General features: G+C 38.8%; 1 protein-coding gene across 2 annotated transcripts in view; it reads right to left on the bottom strand.

Moving 5' to 3' along the window:
- The window catches only part of LOC140271455 (plexin-A1-like), a 239833-nt gene that overhangs the window by 5047 nt on the left and 211116 nt on the right, over positions 1–23670 (bottom strand). The window contains exons 21-32 of one of the 2 annotated variants that reach the window (XM_072366682.1): positions 22974–23116; positions 17948–18045; positions 17343–17501; positions 16040–16106; positions 11252–11398; positions 10530–10689; positions 9723–9826; positions 9519–9615; positions 6869–7059; positions 4301–4470; positions 3286–3498; positions 1096–1246 (exon numbers count right to left, since the gene is read on the bottom strand). In XM_072366682.1, the coding sequence (XP_072222783.1) occupies positions 1096–1246; positions 3286–3498; positions 4301–4470; positions 6869–7059; positions 9519–9615; positions 9723–9826; positions 10530–10689; positions 11252–11398; positions 16040–16106; positions 17343–17501; positions 17948–18045; positions 22974–23116 (1700 nt within the window). Of the gene's footprint in view, positions 1–1095; positions 1247–3285; positions 3499–4300; positions 4471–6868; positions 7060–9518; positions 9616–9722; positions 9827–10529; positions 10690–11251; positions 11399–16039; positions 16107–17342; positions 17502–17947; positions 18046–22967; positions 23117–23670 lie in introns of both variants that reach the window. The other variant, XM_072366681.1, reaches the window with a different exon arrangement.

The following is a 23670-nucleotide window of genomic DNA, read 5'->3' as shown; positions in this document are numbered from 1 at the left end:
ATATATATATATATATATATGATAAAGTTGGGGAGGAGGCTCACATCTTATAGCACAGATATAAAACTATTTTATTAAAATAGCAAATTCAGTGAGTGCAGATTTATGTTCATGAAACATGTTCCGGTAAATAAAATAACCCAAACCAGCTTGGAACCAGCTTAAAATCTATCTTCTGCCACATGTAACGCCCACTTATTACCATGTTATATTTTGTTTGCTTAATCTTAATATCTTAATCTTAATCTTAATATACAAACTATCAAAGTGATTTTCTTGTGCGTTGTAGTCACTGTGGGTTCTCCAGGAAACGAGGTGCAAGTACCAATAAATAGTTTCATGGGTAACTTTTCAAAAAATCCACAAAAAACAGAATTAACATCAAGGTTTGAGCAGCATAGTTACAAGAGCTTCGATACTTGAGCAGATAAATTCCCTTTTCAACCCCTCAATTCATCCAGTGACTCCACGGATGAAGCTGGCAGCGCACATGACCGAGTCAAGAAATAGATTTATGTGTGATCTGGCAGTTTAAAATATGAGTTTTAAACTGCATGATAAGTCTGTTACATTTATAGCTGTAGACATGGTTTCTTTTATAATCTTCACATGGAAAAGCTTGAATTTTCACTGGTTGCCTGGTAACCTCAAGGTGATGACAGGACATACAAAGCATAATGGTATCGATCCTCTCACATTACTCTGAGCAAAAAGCAAATAAGCATATTTCTCAAACTGTCACACAATTCTTCTAATAGATTCAGTTTGTGGTTGAGTTTTAATCAATGGGCAGCAGCTGTTATAGTTGATATGAAGGTCTTTATGAAAATAAATAAAAAAAGAAAATCAGATAAATTGTGCAAAGCTCCATTAGTTTCATAATGTGTTAAGCTCATGCCTTAATGTGCATCCTAATGGTGGTAATACCTTTTAGCCTGTTCCGATGCAGACTGGTTATCAATGTAATTGAATTAAAATGACCTCATCGTATTAGTCAAGACAAGTAACAGGAGCGGCAGACACACCACATCTACTGAGTAATCACAGCATTCTTCTTTTCTGCTGGATTCTTCTTCATATTCAGAGGGCGCTCACCTCGTCTTTGTACTTGATGATGTAGGTGTAGATCTCATGCAGCGCAGACATGCTGTTGAACTGGCTGAGGTGCAGGCGGGACTGCTCTGCTAGGTAGGCACTCATGTCCTGATCGCTGATTGCTGGCATGCGGGAGATGTCGGAGTAATATCTAGAGGAGAGGTAAAGCAGATTCATATGTATTGTTAGAGCTTGGCTTAGCAACTTAACGCCGTGAACTCGAAGACATTATTCATAAGTTTCAAGTATGCCACCTTTATCTCTAAGCAGAGTTTCTGGAGTAAATATAACGAAAATCTTAGTATTTTTCATGAAATGTAGTGATTCACCTTGATGACTGTTTAATGCTGCGCTAACTCATGCAATTTGGCTTGTTCAAAATGTAGGTGATGTTTCAGTAACTTAACTAAAACAAGATAACGGGATATGTTTTGTTTTTTTAACATCCCACTATTCTATTTTGACTTTACTCAAAAAGAAGGTAATAAAAGAGGAAACGGAAAAAAAGTGAAATTTACAAATGCACGCCGTCTTATGCGTCTAATCATAAACCAGTTACATGTTTATACTATGCAAATATCTGGAGCCATCCTTCATTGCCAGGAACACAGGAAGTTGGTGAAAGTGAGACTATAAAGCAGGGACAGAGTTTGTATGTTTCTAACAAGCTTAAAAGTCCATTTTTGGTACGACTATCTTTTTTTTTTTTTTCACTTTCAGGTACTGTTCATCTGCTGTAGGTAGTTTTAGGCCTGACACTTCTACATTTTGGATACAACTAAATAAATGGAAACAAATGATGTGCCTTTGTGACAGGCTGCTAATAACAAAGTGCCTAAATATATAGTTTAATATCGGCTCTTTGATGTGTTGTCTGTAATGTGCAGACACAACGCTGGTTCATGAATGATTCATCGGTAAGTGTGACCTGGCTTAACAAACAATTAGGCGAATTCCTCTAAAAATGGAAGGTGCAAGGACTGGACTGACATTTTGTGAAAAATCAGCCAATGTTCAAAATAAAATTTAAAAAAAACTTTGAAAGACATTTAGAAAGCCTGGAGAAATATTGCTCAAAACCACTTTAAAAGATTACAATAAAGCCTGGCTCCTTGGAAGCGATATATAAAGAAATTAAGGGTGGCTCAATAACTTTACGAAGGACTGTATATAGATTTGTCCTGTCAGTGCAACACAAACCTTAATGTTAATTACTCATGACTTCTTACTGGATTGAAAGAAAGTGAGGAAGGCAAAACTATAATGTATGATGAATACACAGAGCTGCACCAGCAGCTGGAGAGGCTGATGTGGCGTAACTCAGGATCTACCTCAAACCTCACTCAGTTGATTTACCTATAAAAACCTTTTCTCCCACTCCCTCCAAATGCTCTTTGGCAGCTGTAGGACTACTTGCAGCCCTTCCAATGCACTTGACATTAAGAAAATAGATGAGCCTAACAAAACAAACAACTAACTTTACCACATGTTGAGGGAGGTGCTGCAATACTCGCTGCCAAACAAAGAGTCCAGAAGAAGCTGCTTTGAAAAGCTACTTAGAGACCAGTGGAATCCCCAAGAGTTGAAAGATCTGGCAAGCGCAGGTGTTGCACTAACTTTAACTTGAAATTAGTTAAACTTTCTAGAGCTGAATAAAAGATGACGAGTAAACCAGAGGACGCTTATCAGTGAGGCTCCAGTTGGAAAAAGTGTTGCAACCAATGAGATAAATCCTTCTTTGTGTATTTTCTGACTTAACTTGTGGCTTTGAAACAACAAAAGCAAAAGGACTTTTCTTTTTTTAGACTTGAAACACAATTCACGTGGAGCTGGTTTTACTGATATCTTCTAGAGTCTTAATTTACTGTAATCTATATAAATAAGCCAGGGGCAAGCTGGTGGTAATTACAAAGCATGGTTTCTTTGCTTTAATTTAATTAAACTAGATATTTATGCTTAAATGCCTGTAGCAGATAAAGTTCAACCTATAATGTTGTTCTAATTGTACAACTGTTTAATAGTGTAATTAACTCGGATCTTAAAGCTCAACCTAATTTTTCCTCCACCTTCCAGGAGCTCAGAAAGAATACAGTTTACCACTTTACCTTCAGAACTGTGGATAAACTGGCCACCTGAAGTCCAATCGTGTTCATTTCTATGCCAATTTGTTTGGATTTGCCTTACACTCACCTCTCTACCCAGTTCTTGTAGTTGGGGATGTCTTTAGCGTAGAGAAGCTTATTTGAAGGTGAGTCTTTTCCCAGTTTGTGCTCAGACGTTGAACAGGAGTCCATGAAGGTCTGAGCCACCACAGAGAGGCAGGCGTCTGTGATGCTGTTCTTATGGATGTCAAACACAAACTGGGGGTTCTTAATCACATTCACCCAAAACCGCAGCGGAAGACTAGAGAAAACAGAGATGATACAAAAGAATTAAGTGACCACAAATGCTTGACTTGACTGATATTCATATTGTTCAGCTTTACTTTCGAATCTCTAAAGCCATTGTGTGCCTGAAAGCTGACTTGTTGACATGACTTATATTGTCTTTTGTTCAGTAGATGGCCACAGCCATCAGATAACTTTGCAGCTACCTGGTGGATTTAAAAAAACAATGGCTCTGTCTGATACTGCCCAAACATAAGGGCAAAGTTACACTGCTAGTCTAAACACACTTATTAAATCAACCAGTGAATTTTGATCCTGCAAATGAAATAGCATTGTTTTCCAAAGTCTCTCCTCAAGACAGGCGTCCATTTTGTTCTTCTGCTCCTCATCTTTTTTTTTTCTAAATAGATGATCCAATCGAATGCTCAATTTGCACGGTTGTGGGCTGCCCATAATTTGCCACAGAAGGGCCTGTTGGACCCTCGTGGAGTGGTTTGGGTGAGGACATTTATGTCAAACAGGCCATGTGCACAAGGGAGCGTGGAAACCATCAATTGTCTTTAATCCTATTACCCACCAGTTACTACCAACACGTCAGGTGCACAATGATTCAAGCTAGTAACCAAAGTAAGAACTGTGGGTCACATGCAGAAAACCTTCTAGTCAAGTACATTCGTGACAACAAACTCTTTCAAAATGAGGTCTTTTACTGGTCAGCATAAAACTGCAAATCAGTACGTTTCAACTTTCATCAAACTCTTGAATGCTTACTGAAACACAAATTTCCTGGAAACAGTGGGTGCAATTTTCCCACTTACCAGTTGCTCTTCCAGGTGTGTCTTACATCATAGTCTGTGATGGAGTGTTTGTCAGCCTGCTCGTCCAGGAAGTCGAACATGTATTTGATGGCCAGCGGTAGAGCGCTGCCTCTGTGAGCTGTGCTGAAGATGGTTTCAAACAAGTCGTCTACAAACTTCTGTAACGTACCCTGACAGGAAAAAAACAGATAGTGGAGAAGAAAAAAAGAAAGGTGTTGATAGGAAACTCTTTGATTTATGTCAATCTTATTTGTACTTTAAAAAAAACTGGTTCTTGTAAGTTTTTAAATCATTTTTATTAGTTGCAATAAGAAATATACTCTTGTGCTGTTTTGTTGTCAGTGGGGTTTACTTGCTTATCTTTGCCGTCTCCTCTGTGACATTTTTTAAGGATAATTTGCAGTTTGAATCTTGAGCGATTTGAGTAAGTGTGTTTCACACACACAGAGTAGAGGTCTAAATGGCAGAGAGGTTTTTCATATCAAAGTTGTAAATGATAACATACGAGCATGAGCTGGGTTCTCATGTCTGACATTTTAAAGGTGCTGTTGCCTTATTTTGATCGTTTGTCTGACCTTTGTTTTTTCATATTTCTTAATATATCATTTATGTGTTGATTATTTTCTGTTCTCCCACCAAATCTTCCACCAAAAATAGACCACCAAAATTCCTTATTCTCAAATCAGCCCATTAAACGAGAATAACAACACTTAATACAATTTCCGAAAGAAAGAAGAGACAGAATAATAGTGCACCATTTCGAGCCACTTGTATCTAAAGCATCTAAAGTCTCATAATTGAGTAAATTTTTAGTATGAAAGGTCCACAGTGGTGGGTTATGAAATGATAATTCTGGCTCTGAGACTGACTGATTTGACCACTGAGCTCTACAAAAATCCCAAACAATAACCGCAGTCCTTGGATTTGGATAATACTCTGCAATGACAAAGCTTCATTCAGATGATATCAAATGTAGCTTAAATGAATTTCCCCGACAACGCATCTGTTTGCATCTGGCAGAATCTATCAGTGCGGGAATGTTTGGGGATCGTATTTAGTCGGCCTCTATGAAATGGGACAAGAATGGTCTCCGTCCCAATAACTGATGAAAGTACTGAGATCTACATAGACATGATGCCCCGACAGACAGGCACAGAAAAACAGTCGTGAAGAGGCAAGGACAAGACGAGCTTCTCAATTGCATTTGCCTCTTTGTTTTCCCATCATGCATGGCCGAATCTTCAATTCCTCAACAAATTACCCGTCTCCTGACATCGCCTGTATCTACCTCCCTGCACTCTGCACCCCAAGCCCTCCTTTTATTAATCTGTTTTTTTTTCTTATTACCAGTGGAAATTGAAAAGCAGGCTTGCTTATAACTGCTGCCCATTGCTCTATTTTCCTACCCGTTTCACAATTAGGCTAGAGATGGTGAGCTGAGAGACAATGAAGTAGAGAAAAAAAAGACAGCCTGACCAGCTCATACTGCGAATGGAGGGATTTTCTGATTTATCGTTGAGTGTGTATTTACAATATGGTAAGGGGTGCTCGAACGTTTGTGTGCACATGACAGTTTCTATATTTCTTCATAAAAATGATCACAAATGTCATCGCAAGTCTTAAAAGAAGGTCTAAGGAATCCATTTGGATAAATGAGAAAAAAGCCTCAAACTTATCAATTTATTTTTAAGAAAAACTATCCAATTTGACATATCTGTGGGGGCCAAAACCTTTGAGAATCTCTTGGGATCGAGCTGATAATTTGAGGGTGAAATTAGAGTTGCACAATTCCTGCCTGTGCAATATTGTACATTTGTCACAGAGAGTTTTATCTAGTTTATTCTATCTTATACTTATTTTTTTTTTCTTATAGATTCTATTCTACTATCATACCTATTTTCGTTTAGTAGCTACGCTGCACATTCTGAGACCAGAGAAACTGTGTTTCTTTCTTATCATGTCAAGTGGTTCGAATGACAATAAAGCTGAGTCTGAGTGAGTGTGAGCAGGAAACCCTGCTTCATTTAAAGAAGAATACAACAAAGTCTGATCTTTAACACATAACTGTGGCAGTTTATAATGGCCTAAAATAGATTTCTGTCAACTTTGAATGTTTTTAGGTATTTAGGTTTTAGGTAATATTCATGCAGATGTATGTAAAATCCGTCTGTCTCATACTTATCTGATGGGACACATAGGTTCTAATTGCTAATTTATCCATATACCGGCACCTCTGCTTGATAAACGGTTACTCTGATTGCACCAAATGTGTTTATCTCTTGGGAAAGTGCCTGCCATACGTATACATGTAAATCCATCATTAACATCTTTGTGTTCTTATGATGCAATTTGATTCATTCTATGATCACTCAAGGATCTGCAAATATTCTGACTGAATGATCATTTCATCGCTGAACAGATCACTCTGTCTTAAAAGAGTTGAAAATACTATGTAGGTCCCATTAGTTTGAGATACGGGGATGAGTTTGAGCATCCCTTGATGGTCTCAAGTGTGCCTTGAGGCTTTTTTAACAGAACTGCAGTGTCGTTCACTCTTCTGTGTCTTACTTTTGTGGCTAGCAGCCTGGTCAGGTAGATCTCAGACACCATCTTACTTCCTCGGTCACCCTCCCGCTGGTCTGAGTGGTCATGGTTCTTCACCAGATGCCACAATTTGGTTCCACTCTCCAGGTCAGGCGTGATCATTGGTGTTCGGGATCGCAGGCTATCTGGACTACTGGCTGTCCTCAGCATACTCTCTTCATAGAGAAACAAACAATTGAATTATTCAAAAATAACTTTGATAGCCTCCTGCAGAATCCATGTCATTATGCGAAGAAGTAAAAAAAAGAGAAAATTTTGCTGTCAGAACCTGTTTTCACTGCATTTCTTGAATAGAATTTTCACTCTCTCCTTTCTCTATGATCAGTGTATCTTTCATTATTTATGGTAGGAGTGTCAAAGCTGATTAGAGCAAAGCAAGGAGATATCAGCTGCAGCTCCATTTATGATAACGAAGGGAGAGGGAACCACAAGGTAAGGTGCACATAGGAACAAGATTATCTGGTTAGTGACTGTTGCTTCTGGGGTAGAAAGCCATAATGAACAGTATAGTAACAGTAGATAGGGAGACAAAAAAGAGATGCTGATGCATGTTGCAAACCTTTTGTGGTCGCTGAAAGAAGAGTGGATGAGAGGAAGAGGGGGATGTGTAGGGGAGATGATAGGAGAGGGGGGGCGGTGTGAGCTCAACAGACAAAAACATTGGAGTGGTGAAACACAGAGTAATAGAAGAACAAGGGATGGAAAAGTGAATGAGGCTGAGTGGGGTGGTGTCTAGTGCTGTTGTTGCTTTTGCCAGGGGGTGCTGAGTGGTTTTGATTCCAAAGTCATCATGTCCACTGGTGACTGTTCAAAGATACTCCTACATGCCCACATCCATGCACTAGCACACACCTACATCCTCACGATCGAGAGAAAAAAAAACCCATATAGGGCTCAAACGCATATTTTATCAGTTTATTTGCAGTTTGCAACCATCTAATTTTATTAATTTAATTTTCTCAAAGTAAATTATTCTTGACTAATTCAGTATTCATTCAGTATAGATGTTCTGTGGTGCACTGATAATGCAATTTATATTGCTGCTTATGAAATCAATATCTGAGAAACCAAAAATGTATTTTGTTGTGAGATGAGAGTTCAGGCAGATATAATCAATACTTCTATATGATCATATTAGCATGTGACTTACAGACACAGAACCATCATTTGATTCCGTGGAATAGACTGTATTGAAGGTCATGTTTGCATCTCTCACTGGTTTGTTGTCTTGAAGGTTCAATTTACCCATTTAGCAGTAACCATCATGTGTTTTGAAGCGATGTGAAGCTATACATGTTCCTTGGATAGAGGCCGATACCCTCACCTGCCATTTAAAGTGGCCCCACTCTGAATAATGCATAACTTTAAGCATCGGTGCAGTTGAAGCAGTTGAGTTAAATAAAAATTCATACTTTTACATGGCAGAGGAGCTTTGCCAATCTGGCGGTCAATGGGGTTTGACTTGCTTTCAGCAGTTTCACTTTTGTGTCTCATTTTTCAGTCTGGGAGGTGACAGGCTGTAGAGTTTTGGTGTTTTTCAGCATATTCAAAAAATACAAATTATGTATGGATCAATTCTGCAAGTCTGAAAATACATGGTAATGCTGCAAGTGCAAAGCTTTCGTCCCACCTTTTCCATGCCCAACTATATAAAAAAATGGAGATGCTCAGTTTGACTTACACAACATATTAGTCTAATCACTAACTAATCACCAAGAGACAGAGGTAAACCTCTTTACTGTGTGCCACCAAAACTTTATACTGTGCAGCAGTGGATCATGCAATCTGATAAGTGAGTCAAACTGAGCATCTTTTAACCGTTTTAATATCTGGCAGATTGCCGTACAAATCAAGCACTTAAAGCACCTTATCCAGAGTACAATGGCACTGCCTATCTTTGGGTATTAGTGTGTATGGACTGTGTGGTGGTTTGATTTTAAGCTTGTGTTTGCTTGTTGTATTGTATTTACGTCTATTATACTCTCTTTTTTCACTATTTTATGTATTTCATAAGTGAGTACTTTCTTTTTGGAATGTCTGAGCTCACTATCACAAATTCCATTCATCCATATTGACATGGCCATAAAGTATTGTGTCTTGAATCAAATCTTGTGTTTCTATCTTAGCTCTAGACACATCTGGAATTTGGTCCCCAAATAAAAGGAGAGTAAAATCAGTTATACATCATTGGAGGAGAGATGAAAATAATCGACTTTTTTCTAAGCTCCTTCATGATTATGACTCTACTATTACCATATAGCATACCAGATTGGGCCTCTATCTTCTGTGACTGCTAGGTGTCCTTCTTCTCTCTTTCACCCTGTCAGCCAGAGATCGAGGTGTCTGCTTTAATACCTGTCATTTATGGACTGCTTTGGAAATAGCCCTGGAATAGCCTTGGCCTGGGCTGATGGCGATGGATAAAAAGGATTGCCATTTACTCAGAGGGAGGTTAAAAAAAAAAAAAAGCGAGCTCAATCATGGCCCTGACAAACAAAGAGCGAATGAAAGCGAGCTTGAGGGTGAGGGGGGGCAGGAGGGCAGTTAGAAAAATGGGAATCATTGACGGGATGATTTAAATAGGATCAGGTTAAGACAAGAATGGGAGCCGTACCATATCTGCTGAGGCTTTTTGTGAAGGTAGAGGAGTTGGAGATGTTGTAGGCAGAGTTCTGCTTTGGCACCAGAGCAATCACCGAGCCATCTGTTACCTGCATACATAAAAAAAAGTTTTACAAAAATAACACACTCATTGCATGCATCTGTTTTAGTAGGTGGCGTTAGCATGTATTTATAAAAATAAAAAAAATCCGTGTACCTGATAGTGAGCCAGTGTGTTGAGTCTTTTCCAATCATTGTCAATCTTAGTTGTGACGTCTTCATCCTGCAGAATGATTCTGGCCATCCGACCCTGCCGCCATTCTTCAAAAAGAGGGAACAGAAGTTGAGAGCAAAGAGTAGAGAACACAAACTGTGTGTGTGTGTCTGTGTGTATTCATGACATTTAAAGACATATTGCAGTGAAGTTATTAAATATTTCAGTTAATCCAAAAGGCTAATATTTTCATCTTTACCATTTTTTCATGAGTGTGCAAACTTTATAAAGTCAGTGTTGACAGTGCTCCAGATCCTAAAAATGCTTTTGTTTTCCTCATTGCACACGACATCTTAGTTAAAAATAGGTTAATATTTGGAAAACTGCAGAACCCGTCATTGCCACTTCAGTCTCAATGACGAATCAAAATCAAGGGGAGGCAGGGCTTATGATATAAAAAAATGGTCTTTAAAGGCAGAATAGAAATTCATCCTCGCTGACACCGAAGCCCTTTTTTTTAAAAATGAAAAACAAAAACAAAACAAACTCTGCAAATGATGACAGGTGCTTCCAGCACCAAAAAAAAGCTGCCAAAACACATTAAACTTAGGAAAATGATCAAACATCACCAATTGTTGGCCAACTGCATATTAAAGCCTTGATAAACATTTGAAGTTTGCATTTTCAAGCTAAAACATGATATTAAACCCCAATAATTAAGCTACACAGGGTACTACTATATGGGCATACTTGTGAATTTGTTTAAACAATGCTAATATTTAAGCTCAGACTCAGAACTGCATATCTTACCAAGGTCCATATCAGAGGCCTTTGACCTTTGTGAATAGGGGCTTCCTTTGTACACGGCATCGAGCAGCTTCTCTTTGACCTGAGTGATGGTGTCGCAGTTCAGACACTTGACCGTCACCTCGGATGCGTTCTCATTCTCTGGGTTTACACAGTGCAGAGTCTGGCAGAAAAGCAGGAGGAAACAAAAGGGAAAGGGAAACACACCAAAGAAATTAGGCTTAATCTATGATACAGCATCGACTTTGCCAACTACTGAGCTGTTTGAATGGTTGTTGAGTTGTATTTGACTACATTTTTACACCTATGCAGCAGGTTTGTTTTTGCTTAGGTGCATAATAACTCAGCATTCACACTTGGTTGCAGACCAAAACAACTACATCTGATCCTTCTGACTGCCAGCATTATTCCTGTCCAAACCCGAAGTGTGTTTTGTTTGAAAAGACAACATAGTTAGCACTGTGCAGCAGATAGATCGGTTCATAGCCAGATCACATCCCCACTCCAAACATAATTGACGCTGAAGCTTCATGTTTACTATGGAGGAAAGTCTCGGCAGCTCAGAAGACTCTTGACTAATCAGGGAAACAATTTACTACATCTGAACAGCCGATAAGAGTTAAACATTTCCATCAATCTCAAATGTGACTAAAGTTTAAAAACTCATCAAGAGATTCAGAGCAAAGCAGAAGAGACAAGCCTCAAAACACAGCGAGTTTACTGACCAGTGTTTTGTAGTCAATCTGTTGCCTGATGAGCTTGTCCTCGCTGAGAGAGTAGCGGGCTTCTCCTGTGATGGCGTCGATGGGTCCCTTCTCCATCTGCTGCTTGATGGCACAGTACAGCATGAACAGAGGCTCCCCAGCACACTCCTTGTGAGGGAGAAGGCAGAAGCATATCAAGAGTTATGTTCACTTCAAGCCAAGTGTGACCTTCCCTTTGGATTCCGGAATTTTGATAATTAATAGGAGTCCTAGAGAGAAAAAAAAACAACTCAGTAATTAGTGACAAAAAGGACAGATAAAATGGATTAAAGACTTTGAATGTTTCAGTCAGTCCTAAATCTCTACCACTTGTGCAAATGTTTACCCGATTTGCAAAAAGCTTCACTAAATGACTAAATGACAGCTTTCATATATTTTTGTGTATGTCAGGAGAGCAATCAATCACTTTGGAAAGCTTGACAAGTTAGAAGTGAAAAGTATAACCATGAGGTTGATCATACAGCGAGATTCTCTTTCTTTTGAACAGTTGCAAGGAGAAAAACCAAATGACAAAACCATATTGTGTATGAATGAGCAACCAAATGAAAGTTTAAACATCACAGTTGAGAATCTTGACATTATGTCTTAAAATGTGACTGACACAACTGTGTCACAACCGTTCCTGCAGGAAGAATACTGAGAGCAAAGAAATCTGCTCAGTCCTCTTTGACATTTGAGCTTTTGTGAGCAGACGCAGATGTTATAGTGTAAGTATGCTTCCTACTCCTCCTCCATCAAAGACACTTGCCAATCAATAGTGTCATTAGTCATCACTTGGGCCCAAGGAAAACACTCCCGACTGAAGTAGCAGGAGTTTAGAGGGGAGAGAGAGGACACATCATGGCCGATACTCATCCTGACGAGAGTTTAATGATCGACTGTGCACCGCTCGGGGAAATACTTTAGACTGTGTGTATGTGTGTTTGGAGATTCATGAGGTCCAGATGAGAACTGGGGAAAATAACTAATTCATCAGTCTCACCTTCGAGCACACCAACAACCTGCTTTTTTTTTCTCCAACACACATGCAGGGATCCTCCTTCTTTTTGCTTTTTTCTTCCTCTAACATCAGTCCTTAATGCCCTACTGCTATTTCATCTTCCGTTTTCTACTTCTTCGTGTCTCTTTTTTATTATTTACTCATTACATTTGAAGTAAACACCCTTGCTTATCTGGTGTTTTCAAGTGCAATATCATAACAGACGTGCGAGAGACCAGCCGTGGACAGACATTGCCGGTTCCCTTCAACAACAAGTTGAGCAAAACAGATTGAATCACCACAAGCTACCTGCATTGTATGGAGTAACGCTGATGACAAGAGAGATAATTGTCTGTATGACAGCTGGAAAATGCTTGATAGAGATCAGTCAGGCGAGTTGGGTATTAAGATGGAGAAAGATCTTACTATATGACCCGTTACTGCAGAGTACTCAGATTACTTTTTTTGTGTCAACTAGTAATGTCGTGCATTAGTGTAGTAATTCAAGTGATTCTTTACCAGTAACTTTGTCAAATAAGGATTTTGGTGACACTTGAAAGAAATAAAATCTTCTGGGTCTTCTGATAGGCCATAGACGTCCTCAAATCATTTTGAATTTATGAGTTTAAAGGACAAAATCAATCATGATGAAAAGCATATTGTGCCTGGGTGATATAAGCGTCTGTCATCAGTGACAAACTCTACTTCAGATTTAAAGAATCATCTGCAGGTTGAGCAGAGTTTCACCACACTGGTGATCCCGCCAGTGCAACACCTCCAAAATCACAATGGCCGACTTTCAACTTGTTTAAAGCTGCTGTTCCGAAGCAAATTTGTGTTTATGTAATTGGTTTTCTAACAAGATGAAACTAACAACTGTCCAGTCACCATCTTCCACAAGATCACTAATAGAATTGTTAAAACTTGTTAAAGTATATGCACTAAGCCTCACGGTGCTTGGTTTTATGTTTCGTTGGAAATATAATTGATGAAAAATTGCTGTAAAGGAGTTTTTGCATCTGTACTTCTTGTTATTAGCCTGCAGAGCGTCTGATTATAGACAATAAAAAAGACTATATCATGAGGTAGAACAGCCAGCAACAGCCGGTACATTCAAAGCTTTTTTTTTTTTCATTTGCTGGACTCAGAAGCGCAGGCATCAGCAAAGCCAAAGCCCACAGTGCCAGTGTTCTCAGCACAGTGTGCAGCACCATTGTGGTTTTTTTGGTTTGTTTTTGTCTTAAAAGGGGAAATTAAAGAAAGAGGGGAGTGAAGAGAGAGGAAAGTGGAGAGCTTGAAAAGATAGACACCAATAGCGAAGGAAATCAGATAACCAACTGCTGCAACTGCGAAGAGAAAAGAAAGCAAACTGCGGCCAAACACGGGATCGTCAGGAGCAAGCGTGGGAAAAAGGGACAGGAAAGCCACCCAGACCCTAAGACCCAGACATGCCCTAAGACCACACCTCCAACCCGCGGAGCCAGATGTGTGGGAAGACTTCCCCTTCGTCTGTCCTGCTCCCTGATGGTGGGTGTGTGTGAGGGTGTGTAAAATGCAGCAGAGATATCTCCACTGCTCGCAGACAGCGGAGACCCTCCACAGGATCCCCCACCTCCCCAGGCCTCAATGTCTAATGGTATGCTGTTAAAATCGAGAGACAGGCAACCGTGCAACACTGGGAGCGAGAGTGTTCCAACAGCCCCGCCCAAGGGGTACTACCTGGCACGCCCACCCCACAAAGCCCTAAGTGGATGTGTGGGTGAAGTGTCAGTGTGTCATGTGTAAAAATGTCTAAGGTGCAATTAAACCTGAGGGGCGGGTGGCCGTGAAGTGTGGACAAGTACAGTCAAAGCTTAATACTGTCTGTCTTCATAAGTGCACAGGAGTTGCAAAGGGTGTATTTGGTAATGCAAAAATACTCCAACAAGTTCCTTTTCACAGAAAATAACGTAACGTCATGTATTACTTTTTAATGGCAATGACCTCATAATCTAACTAGTTACTTTAAGTGTACGTTAGTAAGTGTAACGTTACCCAACTCTGCTGCAGAGCACGCATGTAGTGTGAACAAGAAGGATCTGACAAGACTGAAAATTTTGTGCAGTGAACTTGACTTGATATTCAGAAAACAATGATTACTGCGCATCTTTATCAAATTTATTCATTTCACGCATCTTTTTAAACACATTTAATGAACTCTTCGATTTCACATATAGTATCTTTGAGGGCATAGCGACTTGTGAACATTTTCTCTTTTTTGTAGTTACTCTTTTTTGTAGTTTTTATCCTCTCATTACCAGGTGTTGGTCTCTTTTCTTTTTTATTTGTGCCTTCTCATCCGTTTCAAAGAAAAACTTGCATACAACATTTGGCCCGGCAAATGTTGTATGAAATGTTGGCCCGGCAACATTTCATACAACGTTTCTTCACCCGAATCCTCCCCCTACTTCCTTCTTTCTCTGTCCTATTTTTACCACCCCACACCACCTGTCTCCTTCCACCTCACCTGCCCCATGCCTTTCTTCTCTTTCCCCCAACTCCTAATTATAAAGCCCTCCTCTATTCATCTTCCCTCTCACCACCTCCACTGACGCCCACCTCTAACCTCTTCCCTTCCTCGTTCCGCCAGCGTACGCTTTTTAAAAAGCTTGTTAGCATCAAGGCCAATTAGGTGGGCAGCTGCTAACGAGAGAGAGAGCATGCATCACGGTGCTACGCTTTCGCTTCAGATTTCCTCCATTGTTGCTCGGCCGCTGCATGCTTGTCTACAAAATTTGACTATACCCTGCATACTGGCTTCATTAAGGCTACCTAAATGGTACACTGACATTTATATTTCAAGGAAATAACAGTGGTGTGGCTCTTGGTTAAAAGAGAGAGAAGTAGGCTCAGATTCCTACATTGGGAACAATAAGAGGAAACTATTAATTTTGCTTGTACACACTATAATCTTGTTGTGTTTACAAAAATGTGAGAATGATATTAAATTTAAAATTTTACCCCGAAAAGCACTCAGCCTCCTACATTTGCAGCTCACAAAGTCCCTTTAATAATGCCTCTTATGCTCTTAACACGATTATGCCTATAGATGCATATAAGGACATCTTAAAGTCTACAATGTGCAATTAAAACAGAGAGCAGGGGAGGAAAAAGCCCTTAGAACCGAGGGAGAAATATCAGAAAACATTTCCTGCCTGCTTTAGTTAAGCAGGTTCATTAAAAGTGAGGGAGAGGACAGCAGAGATGGAAAGAAAGAAAGGAAGAGATGGCGTTGTGATGACAGTGCATGCCTCATCGCTCACCCCTGGTGAGGTAGATGACCTTAAGCAGGAGAGAAGAATCATAGCAGAATAAAGACAAAAATAACAACAGAAAAAAACTAAAAGAGAAAACAACAAAGATCAGTGACGGGGACGCGTCTGCTAGAGGAGCAAAATTAGGAAAAGGAAGAGGATCTGAAGAAGCAAGACATTTAAAAAGCAGAGAGGAGAGGGAAAGCCTTCTCCTGAGAGGCTTTGATGATCACCTGAATTTGTGCTGAATGGCTAAGGCACTAAAATATGCTGTATAACGTAAGAATAACTTTTAATAACCACAGTGAGAAGTACAACAGAGCAATGTTATTCCCGTATTTAATTTTAATAAACTCATTACAATACAGGTTGTATGAACAAGGCACTTTGTAAATCTGTTTTAGACAACGGCCATCGTTCCATGTTAAAAAGATACAGAAAGATATTGACAAAAGACATGAAATAGTCGTGCCTTACCTTGAGGAACTTGTACAAGAGGAATGTAAACCAGTTGGTCAGCATCTTCTCAGCAACAGACTCCGTTCTGACATGCAGGAGAGCAGCAACAAAGAACAAAACAACACGTTAAGAGTAAAGCACGTGTAATAAGAAACATGATTAGAAAAACACTGCTGAGTCCATCATTTCCTTTCCAATCTCTAACAAGTATTAATATGAGTGGACACTAACCATTCTGGGCTTGTGAGGAAACCAACTGTGAGCAAAGTCATTCGAAGGTGTTTGATGTTCATCACAAACTGAGTTTTGCAGAAAAAAGCTCTGAAGGATCTTCTTTTTTTAATTCATTCTTTTTCTAATTCAAAAGACCTGTTTAATGAGCCCCTAATCCTGTTGTGACCCGTACCTTATTTCTGCTTCACTGATTTTATACCAAACTATTCATTGAAAACTAATAGAGGATTACATTCAACATGTGTTGAAGTACTTTCATTTTTTCATGTTTGACTGACCTTTGAAAAATAATTGAAGTGGCAGATTTTAGTTTTTGTGTTGTACCTGTGTGACAGACTTTGGGGATCCTCGAATTTCAAGGCTCAGACAAAATGATAGGCACACGGCTGATTAAAAACAAATACTAAACAACATTACTTTAGATTGGTTGAAGCTATAAGTGATAAATACATTTGAAACATGGATTTGATGATTATTTTGTTAGCTCAACAATTACATCATGGTGAAATATTCTAAGCTAATTTCACATAAAAGTATAAGAACAGAATGTTAGTTACCATAAATAAAGAAGATTCATTTTCTGAGAGTCGATGATAATGTAATACAAAACTAATTGCTTTAAGTTCACTGAACTAAAGGGAAAAGTTCTGATAGTGGATAGTAGAAGTTAAATTTGTTTTTTATCATCAGTAGAGAAGCCAACTGTGACTAAATGTGCATTAAAGACGCACAAACCCCACAGTGACTGTTTTGTACTATAAAAGAAAAGAATTAAAACCCAAGTTTTCATCTTCAAACAATGCCAGGGAGTCCGTTAATAAGCTCATCTTCCCTCACTGGAAAAGTCATTTGATGATTTTAGTTGACACAGTGGTGTAGATTAATTGAGGCTTCAAGTTAAAAGAAATGGTTTTTTTTTTTTAGAAATTCTCAAATCAATTAAGAAAATGAAACTAGAACATTTAACATTTAGGAAAGAGAATCACAATTCAAAGTAAAAAAAAAAAAAAAAAAAAAAAAGATTTCACAAACATCCCGCATAAGGTTTTATACTGTAACTCAATCAATTTGATCCTCTGTTCCTCACCTCCTCAGCAGCAGTTTAGGATGGTTTTTGCTCTCCAAGTTTCTGTCTATCAAGTCAGAGAGCAGCTGTTTCAGGACCCCAGTTGCGTACTCCATCTCCCCCTGCAGGGCTGTCATGATCAGAGATGCAACATTGCCTCGATCCCTCATAGAAAATGACCTGGAAAAACATTAAAACTTTTAAAAATGCCAACATGAATACTTTACAAATTCTATGCCCACTTTTTGTTGTGTCTCATTTGAAGTTTTTCCTCTTAGAACATGTGCAACATTAATCTCTCATGTATTAAACACCGTTGACACTATGCTTAATAAATGGATCTCTAACTTTATTGTGCTATGAACAATTTAGTCAAATGCTTTACAGGAAATTTAGAGATATTTCCTCCTGATAAATTTCTGCTACTATATTTCTAAGGCACAGTATGTCATGTCCATAAAACTAAAAAGGTAGTAAAAGTTAATTTTCTAATGGAAAATGCCTTATTATACCTTAAAAGTATTACCCAAGTATTCAACTATGCAGCAACAGTGTTAATTTCTAAAAAGGAAGATAAAAGACAGTAAAAATGTATGTAGAAATGGAACTAATTAATTAATATAGACCTCTGTGCCTCCAGGGTCCGTATGAATGTCAATAAGAAGTGCTTCTTGGTCAGCAGCTGGCCAAACAGTGTCAGTGCCTTCTCAACATTTGCCTGGACCTGAAGAAAGACACAGTGACAGACAGACAGAGTTACAACACAATCTAACAGTATTAAGAGTGCAGTTTTCTACAAAATCATATTTTTCATTCTTTTTATTTATTTATTTTTACGAGTAAGGAATTCAACAGGTCTTTTATAATCCTCAGAATTCCAAATAAGTCAAAGTAATTACAAGGACAAGTCAACAGAGACTTGCCTCTCGAAGCTGCAGCCTCATTGAAATGCATGTTCTTCTTATCATTCCTACATTTTCAAAATTATGTGTTATGAGTTTCAAGGCTCAACCACAGGAGGAAAAAACCAAAAAGCTCTGCCTATCAAATATGAGAATATAAACTGTCAGGGTTTCATAGGTAGCAAACCCAACAAAATCTATCCCATTAACTTGTGGAGTGGTGCTAACTCCTCAGGGCTGGTGATCGGGAACACGGTTTATCTGTTGTTAGCATTTGACAACACATTACTATCTGTGTGCTAACAAAATCAAGTAAAAAAGCCTGTATCATCTATGAACTGCTGTTTCACTGCAGCTCAGTACGTGAATCTACCCTGCCTGTCACTGAATTTTCACCAGATTTCATACAACATAAAAACAAATACAGCATACAGTCTATAATAAAACGATAACCCACTCTGAGCAAGGTGTGATTATGAACATGTCGGCCAGCGGGCGTTTCTCTTCACTGTATGATGAGGCGAGACAGGCTTGTTAAACAGCGAGGTGTAGCTGATTGGCTACTCCCTCGCCTGCTGCGCGATGTGTTTCAAGTCAAATGATTTTAGCAGACAATTTGACATGACTGTCTTTGTGACATCAGGTGGTGAACGGCTCAAAGCTTCCTCAAGATAAATATCAACAAGACATGGATTTTAATTGTCAGTCCTGCCAAAGATGCACACACACTTTAGCTGTCTGGGCTTCCTTTGTTTGATATGAGAATCCAGTCACATTTGCTATTTGGCTGAATGAGTAATACTTTAACAAGCTGTTGCGACTGCGAACTCTGGCTTTTTATAGGTTTTAGAACTAATCAGACTGATCTAAACCGGCTCAGAATGCCAAAGATCCTTCTGTCAAACAGAGAGGGAAGAAGGAGAGAAGGGTGTGAAAAGGGAAGAGGCATTGGGGCATTACAAGATTGTGTGTGTATGGGTGTCAGGGTTGGTGACAGAGGTGCACCCTGCTTGTTCCACTGGCTGGCACCTGTCACTACTTATCAACAACACACTAAACCCCCTGAAGACAACCGTGTGTCATTCACTCGCTCCATCTTCTTCACTGCTCTGATTCTTCCTCTCGCAGTCATTGTTGACCGTTTCACACCGCCGCTCTTTCCCTCATTTCATTTTCTCCTCCCCTTTCTCTTTGTGTCTCTCTTTCACATACAAATACACGTTTCGTTTTAATCTATTTGTGCCACTGTAGTCTCTGCTCTCCCTCTCTTTTGACATGCTATAATAAAGTGTCTGGACCTCTTTCTAAAGTGCTAAATGAGATTCTTGGGCCTCCAGGGTGGATACTGAGTGTGATGTGTGTGAGCAAAGCAGAATGAGATGAGAATCAGACAGAAAGAGATGCATGTGGATACTGCATTTAGTTTTCACCTCATTTTTTTAGACATATTCAAAAAGGGTTTGTTCACATGGCTGCATATGTGTGTGCATGTAGTGCATGTGCAGTGTGTCTGTCCAGCTAAGGGGATAGAGCAGTCACCCAGAGCAATAAAGCTAGCTGCACTTGTGTACTCAGGCCATTGGATCAACTACCAATCCCTGGGGAAAATACAGAGATATGAGTCAGGAAGTATGGACATAATGATAAAATATATAAGTAACCATTACCTGACATTTCAACTAAATGTGTGCTCATGCGTTAGAGACTGTAGCTGACATCTTGATCTTTTACAGATGCTATATCTTAAAAACGTTAAGTACATCTTAGTTTTGACCTGCATAAAGTAAAGACTGAGAAGTTAAGATGCTTTAGAACCACTTTAGGTGTTTTCACATGAGCAAATGAGATGTGGATTTGCAGCTCTGCAGACTCAAACACCCAGCAGCAGTGTAGAGGATAATTGAGAAAGGCTTAACTTCATGCAAATATCCTCTGACACAGAAAAATAAAACGCCATGTTGAGGAAAACTGCTGAAATTGTTGGAGTATCTTGTGAAGGGCAGTCATTTAAAGTAGAACTCTATGAAGAAAAAAGAAAAGGCCCTAAATACACCCAACACATATCACACCTCTTGATCCCACCAACCAAAATACCTGCATATATGAGTACAAGCACAGGGTCGATTGGTTGATCATACTCCAATTAGTCCTTGTCTCTATTTTTGTGCGGTGCAAACGGTGTCTGGATAAGGACTGGATTCCAAAAACTGACTCCCTTTGATAACATTGATTGTTAAAAGAACTCTCATTGTACCTGATTATATCAGCTTGAATGAATGAATTGCAATCCCATCATGGCTATAATGACACACATTGCTGAGGTATGAATAATAAATATACAAGCTTGTGTCTAATGATAGTTATGCGTAAACAGAAATCCCTCAAAAAACACCTTTCAGAGATCATGTAAGGGTTCTTTGACTAGGCAAAGAAAGAGGTGAAAATAATCCAATTAATCATATCAGGTACAAAATCATTATTATTATTTTATCATTATTAATACACAAATTATTATAATTTGCAGATTTATTTGGGAGGGGGCTGTAGAATAATTTTAATAACGTTATGTCATTTTACAAAGCACTTTACAAGCAGGAATAAAATGAGTTAGCTCGGACAGATGCTCATAAGAACATGTTAAATGCTACATCATGCCTTTTTGTCCTGTAATGAGTCTATCTGCAGATTTTGTAACTAATTGGAGATGATGAAGTGAGCCCTAACTGTTACCTGACGGTGAGAATAGACAAAAAAGTGCAAAGCTTTTTGAAAGTTAGGAGCTGAAAGAATTTAATAATCAAAACTAAGGTTAAAATCAAATATTGGCAGTAGATTCTTAGCAGCCTGGGTGGTATTATTTGAAAAACTACCAAGGTAAAAACCAAGAGGACGGAAGGAATTTGAGAGAACAAACAGAATGATCTTTCATTAAATTGAAGCAGATTTTGAGCCATCCAGGTCAGAACAAACAAGCTGTATGATTAGCAAAGCCGCTGGGTCTGTAGCCTTTATAAGCATGTACAGCTGAATGTCATCGGTGTAAAAGTAGTTGTGCAAATTATGGTTTTCAAAAAGATGGTCAAGAGGTAGTATATCAAGAAATAACAGAAGGGGACAAAGACTGAGCCCTGCGGAACGCCACAAGTTAACCACAGAGGAGGTAATGTTACTGACAGTGACCGAAATGGTTCTGCTGAGGTCCAGCCAAGGACTCCACATGATGTAGGAGGATGCTGTGATCGAGAGTATCTAAAAGAACAAAATTCTAAAAGTGAAGTCTCTTCTATCTGCACTCAGCAATGGGAGGTTTCTACCACTGTCAAGGAGATTGTGTGATTGACAAAGGTTTGTTAATTTTGTTAGAAAATGTTTAGAAAGTTATGGATGTGCATGAAATTTTTACAACTTAGAAGTCATGAACTTTCAATGTCAATATGGATGAAGAATTCTCTTTTCCGTCCTCGATGGAGTTATACCGTCAATAAGTGACTCAAGTGTGTGAAGCAAAACCAAATGATAATTTCTTGTAAAAAATCTGTATGACTGTTGCTAAATTTACTGCATGTGTCCTGTCAAATGCTGTTTTAAATGCTGTTTTGTCACTTTATATATGTTTTGATTGGGAGAAGTCAAAAGACAGTTTGTTATCGGGTTACTCAAGTACAATATACCCCATTAATTTTCCTGTTGCTAAAAACTCTCCAACTAATCTGTAGTCCTACAAAGTTTTCATTATCAGTCATTTTAAGCTTAATAGTCTCCTCTGAAAGCCACAGGGGGCTTAGAAAAAAGTGACAATGAATCTCTAAGAATGAATAAAAAAAGGCACAAATGACAGTCATGAGACCACCCAGAGGGCTTTTTTTTCTTCTAAGAATATAAATCCACTTCTGGATTAGAGTGATTAAATTAAGCTGTAAAAGGTCAAACAAATTATTCCTTGACTCCAAAAGTCACTGCTCCAATCAAAGTCAATGGAGCAGCACCAGATTCTACATCTTAATGATACTGCTGATTACAAACTTTGCTCCATGGTTTTTACCTTTGGAGGAGAGTAGTTTATGTAGACATACTATTTATTCTGCTTCCCTTGGTCTCAGTAGTATAATGTCTTTATAAATCAGATGCACCATCTTCATTCGGCTGTGCCAGCAAGGTGATTGCATGTACTGGCTCAATTAGTAACTTAACAGTGATGTACAATGCAAGCAACTTTGCTAGTAACCCTGAATCGTCTTAGTTTCCTTCTCTACTGCTCTTCCCAACCTTCTCTTTCTCTTTGCTATGTTCAGTGATTTCAAACTCGTAGAAAGAATAGAGAATAGTGTTTTTTGATGAGACTTAACGATAGCTGATACTAGGGCCCTTCATTTGATTTTTTTTTTCATTCATTGTGATGGGGATGAATACATAAAAAGCAAAGTGAGTAAAATATAGCTTATGTGATTACTTTAAGATGAACCGCGTCTTGAGTTCCTGTGTTCTATGTTAGTTCTTTTGAAAAACCTATTGATGAAGCCTATCAAGGAATGATGGCTATTGAAGTATTAAGCAGTAAGTCCAGAGGGACACTAATACTATTAAAGTAAACTAAACATTCAAAATACGTCTAGGAACAACATGCTGTGACTGTCTGTTTCAAGGTTTTATGTTAGAAGATTAGTACAGCCTCCAAGTAGTTGGCTCTTTTGATTATCTGTTGTTAGTTTATTTTAGTTTCAAGTTTGGTTGACGGTGTACTGACCCGTACCTCCATCTCCTTGAGCACAGGGTGGTCCTCTATCCCAGGGAACAGGACCCTCATTGCATAAGTCCGATAGTCCAGGAAGGGAATCCCCGCTCCATCCAACTCCTGGGTCAACTCGTGTATGTCTGTCTGAAGCTCTGCAAATGCTACAGAGAAAAGAAGGCAGACGGAAAAAAAGGAAAAAAAGTTAAACAATCAGTTAAAAAAAACTTGAGAAGACTGGTTTGATAATTCTGTCATGTCTTAATAAGCACTGTTAGCAGACCACTGAATAAACCGTTAAAGCAAAAATCAAAGCCCACAGGGAAAACTAAACTCTAATCCGAAGGGATCAGTCACATCAGTATTTAGAAATTTCATAATAAGGACAAAATTAATTTCTATGGAAATGTCATCATCAGTCAATAAACCCACAAGCATAGCAAAATCTACAGGAATGGTTATTTCTGTTAGTTTCAGATGCAAAATGTCCAACCCAACTTTTAGCGCACAGCTGGGTCACTCAATTGGACCACAGTTCTTGTCTCAGTAAACATCTCAGAAGGAGAAACTAGTTATCAAGTGAGGTATGTCCGTCGCTGCAATACTGTGGACTATTCTAACTTTCTCTGTGGGGAATAATCATACATGTAAGTATAGATCGATTCCCTGCATCAACGTTGTCTTTAAGACACTTGAATTGTGATTTTGTCAGATGATG

This window comes from Leuresthes tenuis, unplaced genomic scaffold, assembly GCF_036924035.1.
Source record: "Leuresthes tenuis unplaced genomic scaffold, fLeuTen1.0.hap1 SCAF_16, whole genome shotgun sequence".
Classification (NCBI taxonomy): Eukaryota; Metazoa; Chordata; class Actinopteri; order Atheriniformes; family Atherinopsidae; genus Leuresthes; species Leuresthes tenuis.
The sequence above is the reverse complement of the archived record's forward strand: the minus strand, read 5'-3'. Positions and strand labels throughout refer to the sequence as shown.